At 36.2% G+C, this 27,365-nt stretch overlaps 1 protein-coding gene across 2 annotated transcripts; it reads left to right on the top strand.

Moving 5' to 3' along the window:
• The first annotated feature begins 456 nt into the window (after positions 1–456).
• gpr137c (G protein-coupled receptor 137c) lies at positions 457–26,528 on the top strand. Of its 2 annotated transcripts, none has more exons than XM_081347139.1 (7): positions 457–1,267; positions 16,021–16,070; positions 18,836–19,064; positions 19,318–19,467; positions 22,158–22,283; positions 22,523–22,647; positions 24,572–26,528. In XM_081347139.1, exons 1-7 carry the CDS (start codon positions 800–802, stop codon positions 24,798–24,800), a joined length of 1,377 nt encoding a protein of 458 aa, XP_081203265.1. In that variant the 5' UTR covers positions 457–799; the 3' UTR covers positions 24,801–26,528. The 2 variants fall into 2 exon arrangements, with proteins under 2 accessions (XP_081203265.1, XP_081203264.1); XM_081347138.1 differs by having other exon boundaries at positions 501–1,267; positions 24,575–26,528.
• The last annotated feature ends 837 nt before the right edge of the window (positions 26,529–27,365 follow it).

The following is a 27,365-nucleotide window of genomic DNA, read 5'->3' as shown; positions in this document are numbered from 1 at the left end:
CCTTTGCAGAGATTATTTTTTTTAATTATTATACTTATTTTTCCATACCATGCTTACAAAACGTCCAATAATCTATTGCATGCACAAGTCACAGCTTAACAGATTGTACATCCATCAATTTAAAAAAAATAAAGAATGCAATTATTTTACATTTTACGTTACCGATTACAAATTCAATCCAGTCTTACAAATTAACTACTGTAGACATTAAAAGCAACATGCGCAAACGTCCAAGCGAATTGATGGTACTGAAAATAATAACGTCAATACTTAGTAAATTAAGAACGTAGAGGACCAGAGGCAGGACACCTAAAAAGACAAATGATTGGTTTCTCCAAAAAAAAATAGGCGGAGCGCTAATCGCTCTTTGGCCAACGTACTAGAAAAGTCAAGTCATTTTGGCTCGAATGCGACAGAAATTTTCCATTCAGCTCTATTCAACTGAGAGCCAACATGGCGACACAAGTGCGTCAGATTCTAGCTCTTTCCCATTGGTCAGTAGGCGGGGCCCGAGCTGCAACGCTAGCCAGCTGATCGCTTTTTTCTCGCTCTAGAGTTTGCTTTTCTTAGCTCGGAGGGAGCTGCTTTGCAGAGATTGGGGGGACTCTGTCGTTTTTTTAAATAATTTGTTTTCCACATCTTGCTTTTGAACATCCAAGAATTTACGTTAAAGTTTATTCCGTAGGATAAGAACTCAGGGCAGCCTGTAGTTTTTCATTTTCAGCTCATATGTCATTTGTAATTAAGTTTGACGTTTTTACATTTCTTATGATTTTTAAACGTCTGCACGAAAAGTTTCATGGAAAAGGAAAACGATAGAACGTTTTGGATAAGTCGGCGTCATAGCGAGCATCCAGGCGATATGTTGTTTTTACTAGAAAACCAGGTCAGTGTCAGTGTTTGGACGGACTCCTCCTCCTCCTCTTCATCATCCTCCTCCGCCGAGCTGATCCAGGCTGCGGTTCCCCCGTCCGTGGAGCTCGGTCTCACGGTTCTTTACACAGTTTTGTATTCGCTCCTGTTCGTGTTTGTTTACCTGCAGCTCTGGTTGATTCTGCGCTACGGATACAAGCGCTTCAGCTACCAGAGTGTTTTTCTCTTTCTCTGTTTGCTCTGGTCGGCTTTGAGGACGACACTCTTCTCTTTCTACTTTAAAAATGTTGTTCAAGCAAACCAGCTTCAGCCTTTGCCGTTCTGGCTCCTGTATTGTTTTCCAGTCTGCCTGCAGTTCTTCACATTGTGTCTGCTCAACCTTTATTTTGCTCAGGTAAGTCCTACTTTGCTGTTTCCCGTTGAATTGAATTTGTTTTTGTTTTGCAGTGTATTACACAACATCTAAATGTGTCTTTATGTGGGCTGATTATCTAATTAGCACATAAATCAATGTAATCTGTTATACAGAGATGAAATGACTCCTTTTGCATTCATGTTGAATGCAATTTCCATGCAACTCACATCTAAGTGGGTCCCTCCCACCAAATGTGTTTACTTCATCTGAATGACTTCATGCTGTTGCAGTTGAAAGCATCATCATACTGTCTTTCAGGCATATTATGTTTTTTTAAAAAAATTCAGAGACATTCATCATCATGTTCATGATACTGGGACAAGAGCGCAGCTGGAGGTCATCAGTTTCTGTGCGAGTCCCTCTGCTTGGCCACAACAGAGCAGTTCACAGGACACTCTGAATGAGGTCTATTATTGCCACTTTTGGTCCATCCTTCCACCCTTTGTGAAGTCTTGGCCGTCTGTGAATGCATAACCTTATCATGCAGGGGATGAAATATTGTTCATCTCCTCTCCGAAGCTTTGTGCACTGGAGGACAGAACATTACAGGTCCTAATTCTATGCTGGAAAAATAACAACTACTTGGTTCACACAAAAATTACACTAACACTATTCATCACCAAAGCTGTTGTATTTAATTTATTCTGTACACCACAAAAAGAGAGGTTTAGAAGTGGGTCCACACTGCTCTTTTCCGTACAGAGAAAGTGAATGGTGACTTAGGGCTGTCAAGCTCCAAAAAAAAAAAAAAAAATACACTCCATAAAACATAATAGTAGTCAGTCAGTATGAGTACAGCGTGCTATATCCCTGATCCCAGTCTTCTGATGGATTTATGATTGAAACAGACCAAAATGGTTGAGTTCCTGTTGCTCAAACAGTACAACCTGCCATTTGCAACGTCGTGGGTTTGATTCCCAGTCTCCCAATGTAAGTTGCTTTCGATAAAAATGCATAATATAAATACAAATTTAAGTCGTTTTATGCTTAAAATAAATTCCTCCGATGTAGCTCTAAAATCTCATTTGCGATTTGAATATAAATATGGTTTCAAAATCGGACGCGAGATGTCTCTGTGTTTTTCGTTCATTTTCTTTTTATGAAAAAGAGAAGTGTCATTCTGCTAAACTTCTCCTTTTTTTTCTCTAAAACAAAAGAAGATATTTTGAAGAATGCTGGAAATTAAATATCTCATGAAGCAGAGGAAAGTTTTTATAAAGTACTGTTGCTCTGGAGGTCTTGTTTTCTCTTAAAAGTTCAAGGCTGAAAAGATCCTTAATATGTTTGAGCATGTTATTAATACGCCCTTTGAAGGCATCAAATCACCCTCTAATTTATTTAATTTGTTTGTCTGTGCAAGCCAAAAGACACAGAAACAACCCTGTTATGGTGAAATATTTTTTTACTCTAATTTGCAAGTGTATATGAGATTCTCGTTATTATTCATGTCCCAAACTCAACAAATGTGTGCTTTGCCCTTTCCGTTCTGTCCGACATGACCCCGGCTGATATTAATCTAACCTTGCTTATATTGCATTTTATTTCACCCGTAGTCAGCACAAAGAGCTGTGGCACAATCAAACCTGACTGACAAGCGCTGCAGTCCTGTTAGATTTATTGACAGCTTTGTTTTATGCAACCACCATTTATGCATGTCTGCAGCCTTTCCCCTTACACCCACATTAGGTTGCAGAGGGTTGCTTGAGAGAGCTGGTCTTTGTGCGTATTACTCGGGAGCTATTTGAGATGTGGGCATCGTACAGACACTGCCTGAACACTGCGAGTTGGCATTTGAAGGTGCGAGCCAATCAGAAGCACCTGCTGCAAAAGCATTACATCACCCTGCTCAGTCCTGTGCTATTCCAGGCACAACAAAAGGGGTGTGCAGCATTCTGCTCTAAGAACAGCAAATGCACAGACAAAGACGGCAAGCACCCTGACTTCCAAATGTCAGCCAAAAACAAAAATCCCATCGGCGGGGTACTGTACCCCGCACGGGGTGCGTATCCGAGTGGTTTGTTCGTGCATGCTGTGCACGACACGCACGGTAATGACCTAATGACCACTATTAGTGGTCACTATAGTGCGATTGATGTTAGTTGCTGCAAAAACGGGTTAGCTGTATATACTTTTGGAAGGTTACCTCATTCAAATCACTGATTTGGAAGGGAAATGCAGCATTATATACAGTATCTTATCTGTGCTGTTAAAAAAACAAAGTCATTTCATGCCAAGTAAGACATGTTCCTGGATCAACATCTTTTGTTAATCCTGGAACGACATTCCTGTGTAAAAACATAGTCCTAACCATATCCCTGCCTCTACACCTTATAGGTACACTTGTGTAAGGGTGCATATTGGTACCTAAAAAGAACAAAAGTGTACCTTTTAAAAAGGTGCTGCGCCAGTGACAGCTTTTGTACCTTTTTTTCCTGAGTGTAAAGCTAACCCTACTCATAACTTATCCCTAAAATCAGACGGAAATGAAAGGTGAATAAGAATGGTGTAGAAGCCCCTACTGTAAGCCTAAACTTGACAGAAACCGTAAACCTATCCCTCAAATCAAGGATGTTGTTCCAGGAACATGTTTTACTCGGTGAAATCACATTGACCCATTTGAGACACGCATTTGCAAACATATGTTTTTTCCAAAATGTGTGCTGGAACTCAAAATGTCGGTAGTTGTTTTTCACAGCCAGAATGCAGAGAAAATGCTCGCTCTTTAGGGGACTTAAAAATTGCAACACTGTAAATAATGCATGAAATCCTTTGCAAGTATTGTCATATTTCACAGTTTTCACTTCTGTTCTTCCTGTGTCATCCTGTTCCCTGAGGTGGTACCAAAGTGATGACCAATTATTTTTTTCAAATTACACTTTCAGCAACTCTCGTGCGTGGAGGAAACGCATTAAAGGCGTGTGTACCGTTGCTAACTGTTTACTTGAAGCAGAAACTCCCTTGTGAAAAGCATGTGTGATTTCTGCATGTAGGTGTGTGAGAGTAATGCATCACATGAGACCTCATCAGCAAAGCTCTGCAAAAGAGAAGAGATGGGCCCATTTTTCACCCTTGTATGTTTTTTGCTGTTGATGCAGTTGGTGGCACACTGTCGGCAGTTTTTGGTGCTGCCCGGGCGTTATTTTAAACATCATTTCACAAGAATGTTCTAGAATCTAGGTAAAGGAAAAGGAAAATTGACATCTGTGACATGCTTTCGATTACTTAAGGCAATAATTTTGACTTATCCCTCGTTTTATAAAAATGACCAAAAGTCCCGGTGAGGGTAATGCCCTTGAGAGACAATAAAAGTATATGGGCCAAGGCGTCCTGGAGGGTTTAAAAACAGAAATGTGCAGCTTGTAGTTTTGTTTAAGCACGTATCTTAGTTTTTCTATTTAGTAATAGCACTTCTGGCATTAAAGGAACACTCCAACATTTTTTGAAATAGGGCTTATTCACTTTCTTTCCTACATTTAGATAGGTGGGCAAATGCATTTTTGTCTCAGTGCATGCATTGTTTTAGTTTGACAGGGTCGGCGCTAGCTTAGCTTAGCATAATGAATGGAATCCTTTGTTGCCAGCTAGCATTTCCTGAGTAAAAGTGATATAAAAATTTTAAAAACCCCACCTAATTACTTCTTGTGGCCTGCGTATTCACAACAAGTATAAATAGCGATGAAGATTAACACTAGGCGATTTCCCAGGCAGATATTGACTTATATATTAAGGACTATATTAGGGGGAAGCACAGGCGAAGCACTGCTACTTGGGTGTGATATCTCTGCGCCCAAGTAGCAGTGCTTCGCCTGTGCTTCCCCCTAATATAGTCCCAAGTCAATATCTGCCTAGGAAAAAAAAAGTGTTAAGGGTATATACAGTATATTTCAGTCACGTATTATAAAACAGTGCAATGTGAAGTTTTACTGTACAGTTGCATAAATTTGCTTATTTAATCCAATTTCCTCTATTATTCAATACAGTTTTGAAAGAATGACATATCCTTGACGTTGCTTATGTCAGACCTTACTTAATATCTGTCTGTCATCTCTTGACCATAAAAGTTTGTTAAAGCATGACATTTCTTCACATTTATCACGTCAAACCACTCATTGACGGCCTGTTTCTGCAGCCGTGTCATCCCGGAGAGTCTTATTAATTCAGTTTGCTAAGGAATCTTTATAATGGTCAGCCAAATGTTGGCATCGCCCCCGCTCGGCTCCATTACAGCTTACTGGAATGTTGTTTTCTTATTCCCCACACACCCTCTCAGCGTTTTTGTCCTTGTAAACCATCCCTAGATATGCAAGTTTGGTATAGATCATTATGATGTTAGGTGGACTGCTGTTTACACGCCTCCAGTGCTTCTTTACTCATACTTGGGACTAAGTCACGTGATCGGGATTGGTAACCGAACCGTGCCACATTATTTGTTCAACAAGCTTAAGCACCTGTTAGAGTTGTTCATTGGCTGGTCCTTATTGGAATGGATCACATTTTGCCCTTTGACAGCTGACTTGGAGAGGTTTATGCTGGAATTTGTTTTCTCCTAATGGTTTTAACAGTTGTGCTGTTGTGTCAGGAGAGGTTTAGGATGGCTGTTGTTAATCTGTAACTAGGCCACAGATTCTTTGGCAGGGATATCTAGGTTCTGTAGACCTGCTCGTCTTGTAAAGGGAAGATGTGGATCGTGAGGACAGTCCACAAGAGTGTTGAAGGAAAACAGTCATTTAATCGTCCTGCTCCCTAAATTAGCTGCTTGTTTGTTCCTGGAAAATACAGTTGTTGTTTCTCTACATAAGTGGGCTGAATTTGACTCTATTATATGTCAGCATCTTAAAGGGACCATGTCGTACTTTTTGCAGTGTTTTTCCCTGATGCCCACTAGTTAGCCAAGGTATCTTGTAACAAGTTAACTTCTATTTGCATAAATATTCATGTACACTACACTACCGTTCAGAAGTTTTGGGTTGGTAAGTTTTTTTTTAAGAGAAGTCTCTTATGCCGATATACAGTAAAAAAACAGTAATATTGTGCAATTTTATGAGGATTTAAACAAAACGTTTTATATTTTAATATATTTTTTAAAAAAGGTGTCACGTGATCCTTCAGAAATCATTCTGATATGCTGATTTGATGCTCAAGAAACATTTCTTATGTTAAAAACGGTTAATATTTTTGTGAAAACTGATGCATTTTTAAAAAAATTCGAATAGAAAGTTTTAATAAAGCATTTATTTAAAATAATAAAAAACAATTAAATGAGAAAGTGTTTACAATTTGATCAGTTTGATCAATTTAATGCATCTTAACTGAAAAAAAAAAAAAAAAATGCTCAACCCAAACTTTTGAACAGTGGTGCAATCTCACATTTGTATGTCATTTTGGGCAACATGGTCTGCTAAATGAATAAAATGTACATTTTAGGACTACATTAGCGTATTAAATAGCCTTAAAGCTATTCCAAGACACAAAACTCCTTGTGGTGTTATAAATAGCTATTATCAAGCTATCCTGAATGTATTATTGGTAACACTTTACAATAAGCTTCCTTTATTAAACATTAGTAAATGTATTAACTAACATGAACTAACAGTGAGCAATACATTTACTACTGTTTTTGTTAATCTTTGTTAATGTTAGTTAATAAAAATAAAGCTGTTCATTGTTTGTTCATGTTAGTTCACAGTGCATTAACTAATGTTAACAAGATTTTAATAAAGTATTAGTAAATGTTGAAATTAACATTAACAAAGATGAACAAATGCTGTATAAGTGCAGTTCATTATTAGTTAGTTAACTAATGTAGTTAACTAATGAACCTTATTGTAAAGTGTTACCGTATTATTATATACAGATTTTTTTGTGTGCCAAAGCTAGCGTGACATCACGTGAAAGCGTAACCCATATGATTTCAGTTACCACAGCATGTTTATTCACACTTTTTGTCAATGCTTTTTCTGTGAAAGTGTGTGTTTGCTGGCTGCAGATGTTATACAAGGGTTTGTGTTATTATGGACAGTAAAGTATGACTCACTTGGCATGGGCTTCAAACTCGCATCATTTCTGCTCCCCAAACACGCACTTTCCCGCTTGAACGGTCGCAAGCTAATCAGAATCAAATAGATAGGGGGAATGATTGTCCCAAGAGTTGCCAAACAGGATTCTGAAGACTAATAGAGTCTAAAGAGTGTTTTTGTTTTATTATCTGGGCTTAAGTGTAGTGGTCATACTGTTCAATAAGTCCAGTGGTTTTGTGCTGCTTTTATTGTGGAATTGGGTGTATTGGTAAAGCATGCATGTGCAGTCTGGAAATGAAGTTGGCGTGCCTTAACCTGAAAGCTGTTTGCACTCCTGTTGTCCTGGGTAGCCTGAAGTTTGACTGCCAGTGAGTAGTCTGGTCCCACTTAAAGGCTATCTGACATTGAAAGTGACCAGCTATACAATTCGCCATTACAGGTTGGGCAAATCTGAAGAAGAAAAAATGCATTGGTAAATCATGATTGATATGACATAAAAAGTTGAATTTATCACAAAAAGTAATTTTTACACAGAAATGTTAGGTTTTTATGCAATAGTTATTACTTAGTATCTTATAATTTAATCTTATGTCATAATTTTATTTCATAATCATAATTATCTCAAAATTATGACGTAGTATCTCATTTCAACTTTTTATCTCTCCATGACTTATAATTTTGACACTTTTGACCTTTTATGTGATGATAATGATGTACCCCAGCATAATTTGTTGAGAGCAGAACATTTACTTGTTGCTAAATGTCTCAAATAAGGCTTTTGAATATCTTTGCATTTTGATAATATGATAATGATAATGATTTTTTGGAAGCAGTCCTTGACTTGTAGCAGCTTAAAAACCTACTTTTTCCTGGCACGATCCTGAACTTATCCAGCTTGGCTCGGAAATTGTTGATACTGAATGGATTAGTTTGGTTGACTATTAACCATCCCAATGAGTCTTACTGTGTATGTAGGCCTATTTATTTATTTTGACCTGCTTTGACTTCACACAGGATACAGAACCTCCATCACTCACATGTTCAGTGAGGGCTCTACGTAGCAATCTTGTACAAAAACAAGTATTAAACATATCAGAGGGGAGCGTTCCAGATTTGTTTCTTAGTGTAGGTAGATGAATCACTGGTTTTAAACTTCCTTGGGGCCCGCTCGACATGAGGCACTGAAGGGGAACGTGTGTGTTTGCAGGGTTGTGTTCTGATTACCGAGGAGGAAAACAGGAAATTATGTGTTCAAACATGTAAACATGTCAGAAGTCCTCAGTGTCCATTCAGATAAAAGCTTTCTTTCTCTTTGGTTTGGTAAATCAGACATATGCACTGAACAGTTTTGTAGGGCCTATTTACATTAAATTATATATATACATTTATACTGTGTGTGTGTGTGTGTGTGTGTGTGTGTGTGTGTGTGTGTGTGTGTGTGTGTGTGTATCCTATATATATATATATATCTTTGAAATCAAAACCTGTATTTGTGTGAAATTTTTGGAGCAATGGACTCAAACATCAAAATTAAATATAAAAATGTACAAAATTAAAAAAGGACATTAATATTATTCATAAAACAAGCTATTTTTCTTGCTAGGTTAATTTTATATTATATATAATTGTGGAATAAATCTTTTTGGTTTTAGTTCTCAAGCATCATGCGTATAGCGATATCATTCCACACCATCAGTAAAAGAGGAAGAAGTCACAAAGTCTCATGACACCGAACCGCAGCATTATGCATTTTCAAAAGCATGACTCAGTGTGATGTGGAAGTCTTATTATGGTACAAATACATTTAAGGAACTGAGACAAATGTCTGCATACGGGTCACAGAAAGGGCTTAAATATCAGTCCTCTGAGAAGACTCCTGCCTGCTTCCTTTTTTTTTCTTGTCTTTTTTATGTGACTGGCCGAAAGTTACTTGTGTGTGTGTGTGTGTGTGCGCGCCTGTGCGTGTGCTTATAGAAGTCATGAGTTCACATTTTATACCAAACAAAACATGTCTGTCTTAGCTCAGAATACAGGCCTATCCTTATTTGTTTGCTCCCTTTTCTTTTTCACTTTTTTGTTCAACTTTATTTTAATTTTATTTAAATAAATAGAAATCATTAAAATATATTTTATATTGAACACTCTCAGGAAAAAAAAAAGTACAAAAGCTATCGCTGGGGCGGTACTCTTTCAAAAAGTAAATGTATGCTTTAAGTACACATGTAATTTTAGGTAGCCTATTAATATTCATATAAGGTACAAAGGTGTTCCTTTTGAAAGGGTAATGCCCCAGTAAAAACAACAACAAAAAGATACTGAGAGTGAATACTGGCCCTACATGTTACCAGAATATCAAAGACTCTCAGGGCCCTTTTGACTTGGACCAGTAAATATGGGGTTAGAATTGTTCTATTATTTCAAATAGATTGAGATTTACAAATAAATGTCGAGATTCACAAAAAATAATCAAATTCACAAATAAATAGATTTAATTAATTACAATAAATGTAAAGAGTTTCTCACACACACAAAAAATCACAAATTAATAAAATTAGCTTTTTTTTTCTACAAATGTGTTTAATATCACAAACACAACTCTGCCTGGCATTCATAAGGCCCATAAAATTGGTACAGTAAAAGATGTTTAAAATTTGGATTTCGTTAGACCATTAGACTGTGTATCAAGCCAAGCCACAGTATTATATTTTATGAGCCTTTGAGTGCTTTACATCTCTGTTATGGCAACAACGCGTTATGGAAGAGTCACGTTATTCAAGATGGAACAGAAAAGCATCAATAAGTAGCTGACTAATGAATAACTGGATTCAACCTCGTGATAAACATGCGAGTTTGTGTAATAGGTGAAATTACTCTCCTATACAACAGCCAGCACCGCTTCCCACTTCTTCATTTAAGCAGTTTTAATGACGCATATGAGCACATGACCTGCTCCATGGATCTAACGATTTATAGAGCATTATAAATAGTATTTTAAACATTAAATACTGTACATGTATTACGATTCCCTTTGTTTGTAGAGAAGATATTGGTGGGTTCTTTTTAAACGTGTGACAGGGTGTTGTTGCATGAAACAAGTGAAATACCCAGCAGACCAGTGATATGCATCATTTTTGATTAAAACACTTGATCACACAAATAATATTACATATGAATCAGACTTAATAATTTACTCTAAGTTACTGACAGCATCCAAAATAAATGCAAAGATGTATACTCTTATACTGTTACATCAATGATGGTCATTTGGCCTCATATTTGGTGTTATATATGATATGTCCTATATTATATTTTGTATATAATCCTGAGTTTATCCAATTCACCAATGATGGAAATATAAAGAAGCCTTAAAGGGTTAGTTCAATTCATGTGTGTGACGTATAACCCAGAAGCGCTACGCAGTTATACTACGTGAATTCACTCGAGGCCCAGAGAGAAGGAAATGAATAGTGGAATAAAGTCGTTAATTTTGTGTTTTTTTTGCGCACAAAAAGTATTCTCATCGCTTTATAAACTTAAGATTGAGCCACTGTAGTCACTTGGACTATATTAACGATGTCTTTAATACATTTTCTTGGCCGGCAAGTTATAATGTCTTAGAAGCCTATGGAGGAGTGATCCAGCTCTCAGATTTAATCAAAAATATCTTAATTTGTGTTCCGAAGATGAACGAAAGTCTTATGGGGTTGGAACAACATGAGGGTGAGTAATTACTGACAGAATTTTCATTTTTGGGTGAACTAACCCTTTAAACTCCAATAATCTTCAGGAAACGGGGTGTTTTAACCACACAAAGAGACCATAGAATATAGTTCCTTTCAGGGGTGCAAAATGAATCTGTTCCTGTGAATCTGATTGTAAAGCAAATCGTGATTGGTTGTTGCGAGAACTTGCTATGATTGGTCAGCGCAATGTGGCTGTTATCTGATTGGCTTGAGTAAACAGTGGGTAGAGTCCACTTATTCGATTTTTCTGCACGACTTTGAAGTGTTTCAAAATCCACAAATGCTTGCAGGGATCCACAAATGCACAAAAAGTGATCCACAAATGAATGCCAGGGAGAGTTGTGTTTTGACATAAAACACTTTTGTATTTTAACATTTTATTTAATTTTATTTATTTGTGAATTTGATAATTTTTGTGAAACTCTTTACATTTATTTGTGGATCTTAATCTATTTATTTGTGAATTTGATTCATTTCTGCAAATCTCTTTTCATTATATTTGTGAATCTTAATTTTAATTATTTGGAATAATGAAACAATTCTAACCCCATAATTAAGCAATTAACTCACACTAACAACCACTTAGATCACCCTAGCAACTGCATTGCAATACTGGGGCATTGTGATTATTTCTTTTACACTGGACTTTCTTTCTGAGGATAAAAAATCTACTTTTTTAGTTATTCTTTTTTCCTATGACTTGTACCTTTCTCCACCGTGTGACAAACAAATTGCAATATCAAATCTGTTTGGAGGCAGTGCGGAGTGTGCTGACCTTGTTTTTGCATGTAAGACTGCTTTGGGGTGGGGAGCTGAGAGCAGAAAGATAGGAGGTTTTAATGCTGCCTTTTCTCTGTGAAAGCACTGCGCTCGGGGCAACACGGGTCCCTTGAGCCTATCACTCTCTCGTGAGATGACGAAACATGAGGTGCAGTTTGTGTGTTTATTTTTGCAAGTCTTCTATAACTCAGAATCATGCTGTGCTGTGGTGTCTCGGTGCAGTCTGCAGTGCGTCTGCTTCCGGGAGACACATGAGGATGACACGCATCAGCATGCACAATTCATACACAACACAAGTATCGACCACTGCACCTTTTATCTCTTCTGATTTCCTTGTTAAATTTGTCATATTTTGCATTTTGAGCATTTGATTTTTTTTCTTTTCTTTGAAGGTCAGTAAAAAATTTCAAATTCACCCTAAATTGTGATATTTTCCACCCTCTTTGGCTGTTTTTGATACTGTACGTTTAAGATTTACACTAGCGTTCAAATTTAAACAGCAGGAATGCATTATTGATAAAAAGTGACTGTAAAGACATTTAAAATGTTACAAAAGACTTCCATTTCAAATTAATACATTTTATATTCATTAAAGAATCCTGAAAAAAATGAATAATGGTTTCCACAAAAATATTAAGCAGCACAACTGTTTTCAACATTGATAATAAGAAATACTTGAGCAGAAAAACGTCATATTATTATGATTTCTGAAGGATCATGTGACACTGAAGATGAGTAATGATGCTGAAATTTCAGCTTTGATCACAGGAATAAATTACATTTTAAAATATATTAAAATGAATTAATATATTAATTCATTAATAGTTATTTAATTTGGAATTATATTTTTTTGATCAAATCAAAATTTACCAACCCCAAACTTTTAAACCTCTGCACCAGCATGTTTCACACAGGATAGTGGCTGAATACTGTAAAAAGATATAGATATCTAAAAGTGAATGGCCTTATGTGAATGTGCTTTATGGTTGTGATGACATAACCATGATTTCTGAATGACCCATTTTTGTAGCTAAATTATATAGGTGGAAGGGAGGGAGAGGGAGCTTTGCGATATGAACACTAGCATGTCTGAATAGTACTTTTATTTTGAAATTGTTGCCCCTTTTAATTTTACTTCCACTTAATAGGATATTTGTACATTTTAATTCAGTGATAATGATTGAATATATGATTCATTTTAAAGTAAGTTTATTATTTCTTCATGAAACCTTCAAATTCATTCTAAGTCACTGCAGATGCCCACTGCCCTTGTGCATATACAAACAACACAGCATCTGTTCTCCATTTGCTCATGTGCCGCCACTGATGGCTGTCAAACGCAGCCTGTTGGACGGGTGTCGTAGTCCAGTGAATGGAGGCATCTGCACTGTCCTGGTGTGTTCAGCTGTTTTACACCCGAGTTCTCTTGATAGTCATGAGCAATACTGCTTTGGTTACACAGACATCCTTTAAAAAAATAAATAAATTTGCTGTAAGTCTTGCTGGTTTGCCGTAAGAGAGATCTCTTTACAGAGATCATTTGGCACTTGTCCTTCTCATTTTGGTCTCGGTCTGAGATCATTTGGCACTTGTCCTTCTCATTTTGGTCTACAATCTGAGAGTACTTTGTTGCATTTCATCAGTCATGTCTGAGAAGAGTGGAGTCAGGATCCTACATATGTGTGATCAGGAATGTAGACATGACGTGTGAGTTTTCACTGTTGTTTCTTAAATGAAGGAACCTAGTAAATTCCCATTATCCCTTGCCTTATTGTCACTGTGTCCAAGATCATTCCATGCATCGGTACTTATGTTTTGTGTCACAAATATTCAATTTTTATGACCCAATTGGAAGCATTTCCGTTGAAATGTTTTGTGAAAGTGCCATAGATTGTAAATCACAAAAGTGTACAGGTCACCATCGTGAGTGGAGTCTTTGTAATGATTTAAAGCAAACTGAAATTTGTAAATATGTTAAAGTTTAGAGTCACCATGAAATCAAAACAGACAATGCTAGCTATTTATGGAATATTGCAGTATTTATTATAAATGATTTATCTGTGCACATCATTATTCTTTTTTAATTCATGTGTGTAATTTTTAATCAAAATAACTTCCCCTCCATCACGCAGTGACATCTCTTGAGATAACAGCAATAGCAAACCACAATGATCCAATGAAAAGATTATCGCAACTTCCTTTTCATTTTGACTTTAATGGGAAATTATATTTAACTAGAGCTGCACGATAAATCGTTAAAAGATCGCAATCTCGATTCAAACACCCACGCGATCTTATTTCTAAATAACAACGATTCGACTAAACCTTTGACATGTACGATCACAGCGAACATTCAGATCTGTGTTGGACGCTGCTGCTGATCTTGAGAGATCAGTTGCCATGTATAGGAATGGTAAAGCTTCCCAAACAGTCTTTTCAACCACACAGTATCACTATTTCTTTCTTAATAATTCAACTCATCACACAGACGTACCAGGATAAAAGCGTATAGTTTGGATATAAACACTGATAGTTACATTCTTACACCAGTAGGTGGCAACATGTGACTTAAAAATGTATTTGTCATTGAATCATTCAAGAGATTCATTCAAAACCATGGATTCATCCAGATTAAACAAGTGAAGTCTTTATGAACGAGTCATTGAATCATTCATTCAAATGGATTTAAAAAAAAAAGTTCAAATTAAATATTTTTAAATAGACTGCAGCAATTAACATTTTGTCAGAACCTCTCGTAAAAATATATTTATTTATTTTAAGTTGTCTGTTCAGAATTGTGGGAGAATCATGATCTCTATTTAAAAAAAAAAAAAAAAATCGTGATTCCTCAATTCATCCAGAATCGTACAGCTCTATATTTAGTAGTTTAGTCAACTAGTCGACTACATAGGGTACCATGGTTGTTTTTGGATAGTGTCATGAGTTGTCATAATGGGGAAAAAAAACAGAAGGGCTAGATTTTGCAGAATGATGTGCAGATTGCTTTTTCACTTTCTAAATGTTCTTTAGAGTTGATTATAATCAATAAAGAGATTTTAATAATGAATCCTTTTTCATCTCATTTGAAATCTAACTTTCACATGAAACCCAGACCTTTTCAATGTGCAGGTGCAGAAAGCAACTGGTGAGGTCATTTCCTTTTCCTGTTCCAGCTGCCGTCTACTGTTGTGGTTTTATAATGTACAGAATTTAATATGACACAGCTTAAAGAAAGCCTTCAATTGCCAATCATTACTTTGAAGTATGGGGACATGCGTGTGCTCAACTTCATACATTATCGGTCAAAGTTTGGGGTCGGTAATTATTAAAATGTTTTTGAATGAAGACTCTTACTCAACAAGGCTGCATTTATTTAATCAAAAGTAAAACGGTAGTATTGTGAAATACTATTACAATGTAAAATACCTGTTTTCTATTTTAATATATGAGTAAACGTAATTTATTCCTGTGATGCAAAGCAGCCATTTCTTCAGTCTTCAGTGTCACATGGAAACTGTGATTTAATTGTTTCAGGATTCTCTGATGAATAGAGATTTTAAAAGAACAGGCAGCCATTGCAATAGAAATATTTTATAACATTGTAAATGTGTTCACTGTCACTTTCGATCAATTTAATGCATCTTTGCTGAATAAAAGTATTAATTTCCTTTTTTTTTTTACTTACTGACCCCTATCTTTTGAACTGTAGTGTATATGGTGCTACAGTACATCACTTGCTAATGGCCTTCATGTAGTTCACATTTTGTGAGAAATACTTGAAGGCCAAGTCAGAGTGAAAACTGTCCGTGAACACTTATCAGTGAAGGTTGCGCAAGCCTAGTTGTGCTTGCCTTGGGTTGACATTAGGGTTAGAGTTGCAAAGACCTTTGATAAAACCAATAACTTTCAGTGGTTATTGCGCTATGAGGATGTTTGCTTAACCAGGAGATGTTTCTGTTGAAATAAACTCAGAGAATGAGATATAGCCTGCTCACCCTTATATTTGCTTTAGGACAAGCTAGTCATCACTTGGCCTGTGAGCAGGCTTGAAGTACAGATACTAGCAGAAGTTTCTTGGTGAAAGCAAGCTTTGTACTGATAAAATCTCTCCTCAAATAACCAAAGATCTAAGCTAGAGTTTGTCCTGGTCATGTTTGCAAGTAATAAAATCTTACTATGTCCTCTTCCACAGGTGATTTTCAAAGCCAAAGCGAAGTATTCCCCAGAACTCAACAAGTACAAGTAAGAGACTTTCTTTCTTAGCTGTAAGTGCTGTGAATGAATTGGTTGCTTAGTGAGAAAGCACCCGTATGAACAATATGCTCTTTCTTTACATTTTCAAGTGCTTTAAACTGTTATCACCCCTGAAATCTTGCCCAACTTTCACTCAGGTTTTTTGTTATTATTATAGAGTGTTTAGTATAGAGCAGTTTAGGAATTACGTATATTTCTAGGCCAATCCGGAAGTTAGCATCACTCTGGTTGCCTCGACAAAAACCCAATAGGATTTTTCCATTGGCTTTTGGATTATTGCAAAAATAAGCTCTGTGACTAATGGGCCAGATTTACTCACAGCTTGCGCCAGCGCAAACCCTCTTTTGCCGTTAAAAAAGTACCGCCAGGATTTACTAAAGACGCGGAGTGAAAAATTAGCACTGATAAGGTGTGAACAGGGTTATTTTTGCGGGTGACCTTATTGCATATGCATTTGTAAGAGTTTCCCTTTCAGAAGCAAAATTTATGGGAGGAGAGTATTTAAATGAATCACACAAGGTGGTTTACTAAGGTTTGCGCTAGTCAGTTTACTGGTATTTGCGCCATTATTTAACACTCAAAAAAAAAGCATGTCTTAAACCAGACGCTAATTCGCGCTGCTCTTGGTTGATTGTGTTGGTCATTATGGAAATGATCTGCGTCTGTGTTCTTTAATTTGCACGTCGTCAGTAGATCACACGCAGAACTTTCCACTTCCATCGGCGCCATTTTGGAATTGCGCTCCCACGCTAATTTGCCCTGTTTAGTAAATCCGGCCCCATGATTCTTATTTATCTTATTCATCATGATAATCTTCACAGATTAACACCACTTTTATGAATTTTGAAGCCTAAATACAATCTGCCGAAGTCAAAAGCTAAAGGTAGGCTATAAACGAACTACGCCGCAGTCGCTTGACTTCAGCGTCATCACGATCATTAAGCCTTTGACAACTCTTTTAGTCTTTGTTTAAAAACATTTTCCCTGAAAGTTTAAATTAGAATTGTTTGCAAAAGTGTGATTATAAACCTTATAAAAGTCAAAGTAGATGAATTTACCTGTTCGGATGATGATGTTTAATGTCCCTGACAACCTCTGTAGTCGCATTTAGCCACAATGTTAGCAACTGCCTTTTGCAAGACAAGTGAAAGCTTTAAAAAAAAAACACAAGTATGTATTACTGATGCATTTTATGTCGTAGAATAAAACATCTTGAACTTGTGATAACCAGAGACCTTATTTCAGGCATTTAACCAAAAACTCATTCAAAAAACGGAACGGAGATAATGGAACCAGACTTGCTAAAATGATAACTCATTTCCGGGTTTTGGCCTACAAAAATATGTCATCCCTGCACAATTGGCATACTGTTGTCTATACACTACATTAATTAAAAGAGATAGTAAAAAAAAAAACATTTACTCAGCCATTTCAAACCTGTATGATTTCTTCTGTGGAACATTAGCAGAATGTTCATATTTCCATACAATGAAGGAATACTGAGCCTGTCAAGCTTCAAATACCAAAGCACCATGAAAGTTATAGCCGAAATTTGAGTCACTGATCACAAAACACAGAAATAAAAAAAAAAACAATTTTTTCTCTATTTTTTGTATAAATGTCGGTAACGTAACATGAATTAACAGTGAGCGATACTTCCATGCTATTTATTAATCTTAGTTAATGTTAATCTCAACATTTACCAATACATTTTTAAGATCAAAAGTTGTATCGGTTTACATTAGTTAATGCACTGTGAATTAACATGAACATTTACAAAGGTTAGCAATAGATGTAAAAATATATATTAACATCTGTTAATGTTAACAAATGAGACGTTTGTAAAGTGTTGCCTAAATGTTTTTACTGTCACTTTTAATTTCAACAAACAGGTTAATGGTGAAGGTTTTAATCATATGGCTTCAGATGTTTTGGAATAAAGCAAAGAATAAAATAGTTTATGGTACTTTTATGTAGCCTTTTTTGTTTTGTCTGACAGCCCCACTACTTATTTACTCATCTTCCACATAAGAAAAGAAATCACACAGCTTTGGAACAACATGAGAGTGAACATTTATTCTTTTGGGGTGAAATTAGAAGGATTTAGAAGCCTTTTTTCTTTGGTTGAAAATATCAAAAGACTTTAAAGAAGTTTGAGCCAACTTTTAAACAGACTTTCGTTTTTTCTTTTTTTCTTTTGGAGCATTAATCTGATCTGTACAAATGGGGCTTTGATCAGGTGATTCGAGTCTGATGCTGAGTGAAAAGCTTGGAGATCAAATCCTCCCACCTTGTCCCGTCCCAGAGGCATTTGGTGGAGGAGAGGATTGACACATGACCCAGACTGAGCTAAGCAACGGCTTGACTGCGCTCGTCTCTTTAACGTCTTTGAGCTTTCACCTTGTATTGATTTTTTTTCAATATGCTGTATTTTTGAGTGAATCAAAATATTGAGCATGAAGAATGATAGGACGGGGCTTGATTTGATTCCACATAAGAGGGTGAATTGAATTATTAATAATATCATTTTTCAGAAAAAATGAAAGAAATGCATTACATTTTGATTAGATTATCAAAAATGAAAAAATACATTCTTTAGAATAAAGTGCACTGATGAATCGCGTCCAATGCGTGTAGGGATGTTTAGTCGGGTTAAAATGAAATAATTTAAATCTAATAATAAAATGTAGTTATTAAGGTTGTTCAAGACATGTTTCTTTCTGTAAAATAATTTTTCTCTCCACTCTCAATAGGGTGCCCCTGTGTCTAGGGTTTCTGCTGGCCGGTGTTTTTTTCTTGGTGGTGAACATGACGTGTGCCATGCTGGTTCAGGGTGATGCGGCCGAGAGTCAGGTGAAGGATGCCGTTCTGGCACGAGTGCTGGTTAACGACAGCCTCTTCGTTCTCTGTGCGATCTCACTCGCCATATGCATCTTCAAGATCGCTAAAATGTCTTCTGCAAATGTCTACCTGGAATCAAAGGTAAGTGAACAAGGGATGCTGTTTGGATTTTGAGATTTATATCAAGCATTTTTGTATTTGGATAATGGCTTGCTTCATACTTAAAACATGTTGTTAGTACGTACTTATACTCAGAAGTATGCGATTGTGGTTCAGAACAACAGTGCAGTGTTTTCAGTATGACAGTGCAATAACAGCTGATCGCTTACGAACGGTGTTGAAAAAGTAATTACTGTTCTGTCTAAATGCGGTGATCTTTGTGATTGCGATTTAGGGGACATCAGTATGCCAGGCCACAGCCATCGGGGCAGCAGTTATACTCCTCTACACTTCCAGAGCCTGTTATAACCTGGTTGTGGTGGCTCTTTCTCCTGAAGATCGGCCCAGCCCATTCAATTACGGCTGGTACAATGTATCTGACCAGGTACATTCAGCATAACTCTATATATTATTATTGTTAATTCCAAAGGTCAGAATGAGGGGGGGAAATAAACTCAATTATGACTGTTAAAGCTTAAAAATGAAAGAAATTCATAGATAGATAGATAGATAGATAGATAGATAGATAGATAGATAGATAGATAGATAGATAGATAGATAGATAGATAGATAGATAGATAGATAGATAGATAGATAGATTGATTGATTGATTGATTGATTGATTGATTGAACTACTCTGCAAGTGACATGCAATGTTATGTTATAAACAGATGGTGATACAGAGGCCAACATATCTTTAGTGTATCTTTATTGAAAAAAAAAATACAGAATAAAAACGATGTATATGAACCCTTTAACAGTTATAAACTAAAGAATGAAAATTGTGCCTCTACACTTATACACTGCTGTTTAATTAATACTTCTATTCAGCAAGGATGCATTAAAGTGACAGTAAAGACATTTATATTGTTAGAAAAGATTTCTATTTTTAAAAAATGCTGTTATTTTTAACTTTCTGATCATCTAAGAATCTAAAAAAAAAATATGTTTAAAAAAAAATGTTAAGCAGCACAACTGTTTACAACACTGATGATAATAAGAAATGTTTCTTGATCAGCAAATCATCATATTAGAATAATTTCTGAAGGATCATGTGACACTGAAGACTGCCATCACAGGAATAAAATACATTTTAAAATGCATTAAAATAGAAAACATCTCTTTTAAATTGTAATAATATTTCACAAAATTACTGTTTTTACTGTATTTTTGATCTAATAAATCCACTCAAGTTGGTGAGCATAAAAGATTCTTTCAAAAACATTAAAAAATCCTTACCGACTCCAAACTTTAGAACGGAAGTGTGTGAAGAAAGCATAACACTGATAAACCCTCATTGAACTTTAACTGTCCCAGATAAACAAGTCTCAGAGAGCTCACTGCTGCTAGTGTGGCACAGCTGTTTGAGTTAATAATCAATGTTCTTTTCATCTTAATATGAGATTTATGAAGTTATAATGCATTTATGTGTGTCATAGTTGCTAATTCTTGTGTGCCCTGATTTAGTACTGTATCCTTCAAGGGTTCGAGTCATTCTGTTTTGCGTGTGGTAGATTTGAAGTATTTTGGAGTTTAATACATGCTATAATGAATTTTAGATAATGCTTTTTGTTGCATATTTACAAATGCAGTTTTGGTGTTTTATAAAAGGAGATGTTGTCTTCATTCATTCAAAATAAAGTAATTCAACATGGATTATGCTTCTTTGCGCACTGCAGAAACAATCCATTTGAGGGGATTTAGACGGATATGGGCTCTGTGGGGGAAAGGTCTTTGTTTTGCTATAAATAGCCCGGGCAAGGCTGCTGTGCAGAAAGGACTGCTGCCTGGTGGTGACCTAGTTTGGGTTCACCTCTGAGACGGGCCGACAGGAGGCCGAGGTTCCCCTTCTCTGACTCAGCTGCATATGTTTGGGTGGCTGTCTGCTTGCTTATTCTTCATAAAGCCACTTTGTCTGTCCCATGCAAAGCTGTTGTCAGGATTTGTTGTTCGCTGTTTTGATGCTAGGCATCTAATTCTGGGATTGTATACATCCTGCTTTGTCCTGTGTTGTCTTTTTGCAGATATTTGTGTCCATGATGTTTGTGCTTTTGTTTTGTTTTTGTAGGCCACTAGCTGTGCCGTGTTGTTGTCATTTTTAATGGTTGTGGAGTATGTGCATGGACACTCTCTTCTAGGTTGGCATGCTTTTAGGGGAAAAACGGACTGCAATTTTTCTGATAAAAATTACGATTCAGATTTAAAATGCGGTGCTTGTTTGACGGGCTGCACAATATGGCCCAAAATTTTGATGATGATAATAATAATAATTATTATTTTATAATCATTAAAGCTGCATAATTATGATTATTTTTTTTATGATTGGTAGTATTACTAAATAAAAATATTAAACAAAACAGGAAATATTACTATCATTATATTTCACTGTAAAATAAAACTCAAGTATTTAAGAAAAATATAATAATACTAATAATTTATTTTAAGTACAAATGTAAAATTACAGTGCTAAAATGTATGGCTTTCTTAATTTCTACGTTTTCAAACAGTAAAAATTGAGCTTTTATTTTGACAGGAAGCACTTAAAGCTTCTTTTTTGTTGACACTTGCCATTACAAGTTTGGGAAGATGGTTGGTGCATGTTGCATTCCCAAATGTACATTATAATTTGATCAGTTCTGATTCATAACTGGTTAGCTAGAACAAGACAACACATCTTGATAATGTTGTTTTTGTAAAAATACATAATAAAAAAAAAATAAAAAAAACTTGGTATAGGCTAAGTCAGATTGCTTAGAAACACAATAGCACATATTTTCTTTTTTTTTCTTTTTTTATTTAATATTTCTTTTAGTTTTAGTAATTTTTGAAATTCAACTTATTTTACTTAAGTTAGTTGCCAAGCCAAAATAAAAAAATTCATTTTCATTTAGGAATTTTTCCATCTTATATTTTATTTTATTTCTTAATTCCAGTGTAGGAAAACTTTTAATTTTAGCTAGCAATAACAACCCCAGTGTCCACTCTGACTAAGGTCTATTGGCCTTTACAGTGCATCAATACATCAATATGGTTCTCAGTGTTTAAATTTGTCTTGCATTGTGTTTGTGTCTCCAGGCGGATGCAGAGAAGATCAATGGGGAAGCCTATGTGGTCTTTGGGATCATCCTGTTCTTTTGGGAGTTGCTGCCCACCAGTCTGATGGTGTTGTTCTTCAGAGTGCAGCGGCCCAATCAGAACCTGGTGAAAGTCTAATCCTGTCTCACTTCTAAATCCGTCTGTCAATATCACAGCTGGACACTTACTCAATGACGAGAGCCTGAGATTGGCTTTTTAAGCCCCAATGGAGAGCTGTTTTCCTGTCAGATAGAATTAATTACTCATACGTCTGCCCCACTGAAAACAACATCACATGCTGCATTGCTGGTGTGTTAGGCCAATCATATGGTTTTATTTATATTTTGTATACATTGTTTCCGCAGACACCGGGCGGCATGATCAACAGTCACAGCTTTAGTTCCAGGGCGTATTTCTTCGACAACCCACGGCGCTATGATAGTGACGATGATCTGTCTAGAAACACAACTTCCCGAGGAGAGAGATGCAGGTGTGTTTAGTCAAATTTTATCTTTTTAAAAAGATATGTGTGTTATAGTTACTTGCAGTTATTATGACGTTATTAAAGGAAGGTTCATCTAAAAATGATTTACACCGTACAGGAGCCATCGGCCCCCTTTTTTTAGACGCGAGTTTACTCAATAAACACTAAAGTTTATTTCTCAATAAACATTGTTGTTCAGAAGTGCTTCACTAAGTGCATTGTAAGTGTCTTGTATATAACAAATGGTGAGTAAGATTGATTAATGCAAGTCTCACAGACCTAAAGCATTTTTGAATCTGACATACACTGCCGTTTAAAGTTTGGGGTTGGTTTTAAAAAATATATATTTTTATACACCAAGGCTGCATTTATTTGATCAAAAATGCAGTAAAATAGTTATATTGTGAAATATTACAATTTAAAATAACTGTTTTGTATAGTATGTTAATATATTTTAAAATGTAATTTATTCCTGTGATGGCAAAGCTTGGTGAGCAACAATTACAGTGTCAATTTGGTGCTCAAGAAATATTTATTATTATTATCAGTTGAAAACAGTTGTGCTGCTTAATATTATTTGTGAAAACCATGATGCATTGTTTTCCAGAATTCTTTGATTAAAAGAAAGAACAGTATTTATTTAATATAACTTTACTGTCACTTTTGATCAATTTAATGCCTCCTTGCTAAAAAAAAGTGTTAATTTCTAAAAATGAATACTAATAATTTTTACTGACCCCAAACTTTTGAACCTCTTACTCATGAGCAAGTTCAAGGCTGTTTCATGAATAACTTAAAAGGAACCAGTGGTAACACTTTGTTTTAGTGTTCTTGTTAAATGTGTTGCATGCTGTTACTATTAGTAACTACTAGTAATAATAGTTACATGCAACTAACCCTAATCCTAACCATAACCCTATAGTACATGTTGTTAATTAATATTACTCAGTACTTAAGTTAATAATTACACTGTAACAAGGACACCTTAAAATAAAGTTTAACTGAACTAGTTCATAAAAGTCATTTGTTTGCGAACAGCAATGATGACTCGCAAATGTTTATTTTTTGTTGCATTTGCAACCATTTTAGTTTGTCTTGAGGCCCCCGACGCACCTTCACGTCTTCACGTTTTTGAAAAAAGATGTCAGCCACCGCCATCGTTTTTGATCATTTTCACAAAAGTTTCATGGCCTCCAGAATATTTTATTGTATGAATATCTGACCATGCAAGAAAGAAACAGACCCTCTCTGCTTTTTAACGTCAACAAAAAAGTTGTATTTTAGCTTAATACATTATTTTTTTATTAACACTTGTATGTTGGTAAGTTTAATTTAAAAAAGCAACATTTTAAGCGAAAAAGCGGAGAAAATCACGTTTTTTGAACGAATTCAGAACGATGATCAACACCTCCAAAGCTTGCAGAGTTATAGCTCGTCCTGGGTCGACATTTCATTCAATAGCATTCGGCAGTTATGATTTATATGCTTTTTAATGTTGATGATCTTGTTATTTTACATATGCATATGATTACGTATGATATCGCTTGTATCTGCATCTTCCTCGCACGGATTTTGATCAGGAAATTCTTTACTCTTTCAGAAGATGTGTAATAGCGCCACCTAGCGTTTAACTGCCCGTTGACATCAAGAATGACATCTATAAAGATAACTATATTAGCGTCCACACATTCTGAGCGCGCGCTGCAGTTTGCAGTTTGATTCTGATTGGCTGTCAATGTTTTTATCGTTCATGAGCTGGAAAAAAAACGTTCTGCAAGTGATTTTAACAATATTGTTTCTCTGTGATGTCTTTATTATAGTTGTGGCGTGTGGTATCTGCTATTCTTTTCTATTTAGAACGATATCTCTATTGTTATAGTTATCATCCTTAGTGTGAACGGGCCTTACGTCTTAAGGTTCTGTTTTCCAGCAGTGTCCTGTCGTCCACGCCACAGACGGGCCCAATTTGGTACGGCTCTATCCAGAGGAATGGCAGCCTTACGCCGATCCCTCACCTGCTGAACGGCCCCCAAACATCAACCGCGCCTCTTCTCTTTGCCTATGGCAACAATCAGACCAACCAACACCACAATTACTATTCCACCCCTCAAAACTACTACTCAACCTCTCAGACACACTACACCACCCCTCAGAACTAATGTGGGATCGATCTAGTGTGAGGTTTGGCTCAGCCAGGACATCACTGAGCAGTGTTTTATTGTTGTCTTCCCCCTCAGTCGAGGTTTCTGCTCACATCCATGTGGCAGAACATTTAAAGGGACAATTCAAAGGTGATGGGGGGGAGGGGGCTTTATTTGGACCAAATGGACCAGATTTTCCTCTTACTTCGATGTTCTCATTTCCGAAAACCATTCATCCCATCACCTTTCCTTGGGTTCAGAATGTTGTCGCAATTGACTCTTTGGAGACTTCAGCACATGGACTCCCCTCTGTGAGTTGGGATGTACTTTTTGCACTTACTTTGGGCCTACATTTCATATTTGGATCAGTTGGAATAGGTGTAGGCCAGAATGTGATGGTGGTGAGGATTGTCAAATTTTTGGGGAGTATACTTTTTATATGTCTTCGTCTTTGAGAAACAGCATGACCCCCTAGTCCATCCGAGACATGCAAGTGAAAGAGGATTCTGGGTCCGTTGGTACTAGGACCAAACGTGCACTGTCATTCACGAAATCCACGTGTCTCTTTCTTGATTTCCTTTAATGTTTTTATTCTGTTGCCAAAGAGCCCGTGCTTAAATCCAGGCTTGATCCCTGAGCCTCTATGGTAGTAGATTTCCATGCTTCCCAAAGACAAAAAGACACCTGATTCCCACAATCCCTGGAACGACGACTGAGCCTTAGTGTATTCAAATGTACCAAGTGTGACTAACTCTACTTACATCCTCTAATATTTTGGTACTTGGCTTCTGAAGGACACTCCTGAGGGCTTGTGGGTGAATTTACCCACGTATATCAGTAGTCGAAATCTAGTATATCATTTTCCAGGGAAGCCAGAAATGGTGCCGTCGTATGGTTTTCCTAGACGAAAACTTGTTGCACAAATTTAACGTTTGTATTGAACATGTTTCATAAGCTTTATATCATCATTCCTGTATAATTGTATTTCAGGAGCGTGATTGGCCAGCAATCAGTGCCCCATATCCAGCTTAAATGAAGCGGCCCTTTCCATTTCCCTGAAATGTAATTGTTTTGTGTTTTAGCAAAAAAAAAATGAAGCTTATTTTTTTTTAATCACCTAATTTGCTGCTCCGTATGTTATGAGCTGTGTATAAGATATCAACAATCATTTGGCTGAAGCAATCATCAGAGGTGGTGTAAATATGATGAATGTGCAGCTGTATGGTTGAAACGCCATTCGCACCTGCTCTATTGGATTTATTTTTAAAATGCGTTATTTTAAATTGCGTCTTGCAGGATTTTGTGTATGCTGTACTAAACAAGTGGATGATTTTCATTGATTTGGACATTTTAAGTTGGCCTGCTTCCTTGCTTTCTGACAGCTGATGTGTAGCAAAGCTTTTCACTTATTAGCGAACATGAGCGTTAATTGATGGAAAGGTTGTGCGTTAAATTGAATGCTGATTGGGTTCATTTCCTGACAAACCACAGAAAGGATGGGGACGTGTATGAGTTGTAGGTTTGTTTTTATTTTTTATTAATTTATAAATGTGAGTCTGGTCTGTAAAATGTTACTGTGAAAATCTGTCTTATCAACTCTTGAATCTAGCAAAAGAGCAAGTAAAGCCTTTTATTTTTGTTTGAGGCCAATGAATGTAACTTGTTTACCCATGTTCATAGTTCATTAAAGATGTACACAAGCACTACCATAAAAAAATAAAGTTTTATTGCACTGTTTTAAAAGCAGGTTTGGTGTGATGTCTGGGTCATTTGGTGTAAAGAAGATTACAGAAAAGTAATGTTTTGTGTCTATTGCACAATCCTGGGCCAAAAAAAAAAAAGTTTAAAAAAGAGAGAGTGGAAAAAAGGACCAGGCAAAAAATGGCAAAATATTTAGTGGTCTTTTCGTTTTAACCAATTTAATCGCAAATCACTGGTCAATTTCTCATATTCTGCCAAAAACTGAGGCAGCAATACATTTTTCAAGTAGTGAATTTGCTAACATTTTGCTATTTCCCTGACCAATAATTTGCAATTAATGCAAATAAAAACTTGGTGTTCAGCCATTTTGGCGTGGCCCTTTTTCTTTTTTGCACAGGAGTGTGTATATGCATACATGTTTTTCAACTCCAGATCTAAAGTGTTTCTTTCTTACCCTCAGTGTTTTCCATTCAAAATACTAGCATTCATTTATTTTGATAAATGTCTAACATAATTGCGTTTTAGTTTCTTGGCTGAACTGCAGGCCACAATTGAACATGTAGTCTAATGGAACATCTTAAATTAGGAGCCTATGAATCTAATATTGCAAGCTATTCGATGTTTGATTAAGCACTTTGCATATTCAGCAGTTATAGTATGTAATGTAAAACCTTTGTCAGTTGCATTACATCTTGCAGCTCAACTGGAAGATCATGGAACTAACAATGTCAAGGGTTTGATTGCCAAGGAACACGTATATTGATCAAGTGTACACACTGAATGCACTGAAGTGTCAAATGTATAAAACAATGTATAAAAGAAGACACATATAAACCTCCCCAAGACACATTAACATTCATCACAAAATTAAAGCAAAGCACG

This window comes from Scardinius erythrophthalmus (assembly GCF_964197995.2).
Source record: "Scardinius erythrophthalmus genome assembly, chromosome: 19".
NCBI classification, from domain to species: domain Eukaryota; kingdom Metazoa; phylum Chordata; class Actinopteri; order Cypriniformes; family Leuciscidae; genus Scardinius; species Scardinius erythrophthalmus.
This window is presented reverse-complemented; position numbering and strand designations above follow the sequence as displayed.

Excerpts from the sequence above, each read along its gene's own strand:
- gpr137c (XM_081347139.1), top strand. The coding sequence starts at position 800 with ATGGAAAAGGAAAACGATAGAACGTTTTGGATAAGTCGGCGTCATAGC. Across the intron at positions 19,468-22,157 it reads GGTACAATGTATCTGACCAG|GCGGATGCAGAGAAGATCAA; the intron begins GTACATTCAGCA and ends TTGTGTCTCCAG. Across the intron at positions 22,648-24,571 it reads TCCCGAGGAGAGAGATGCAG|CAGTGTCCTGTCGTCCACGC; the intron begins GTGTGTTTAGTC and ends TCTGTTTTCCAG.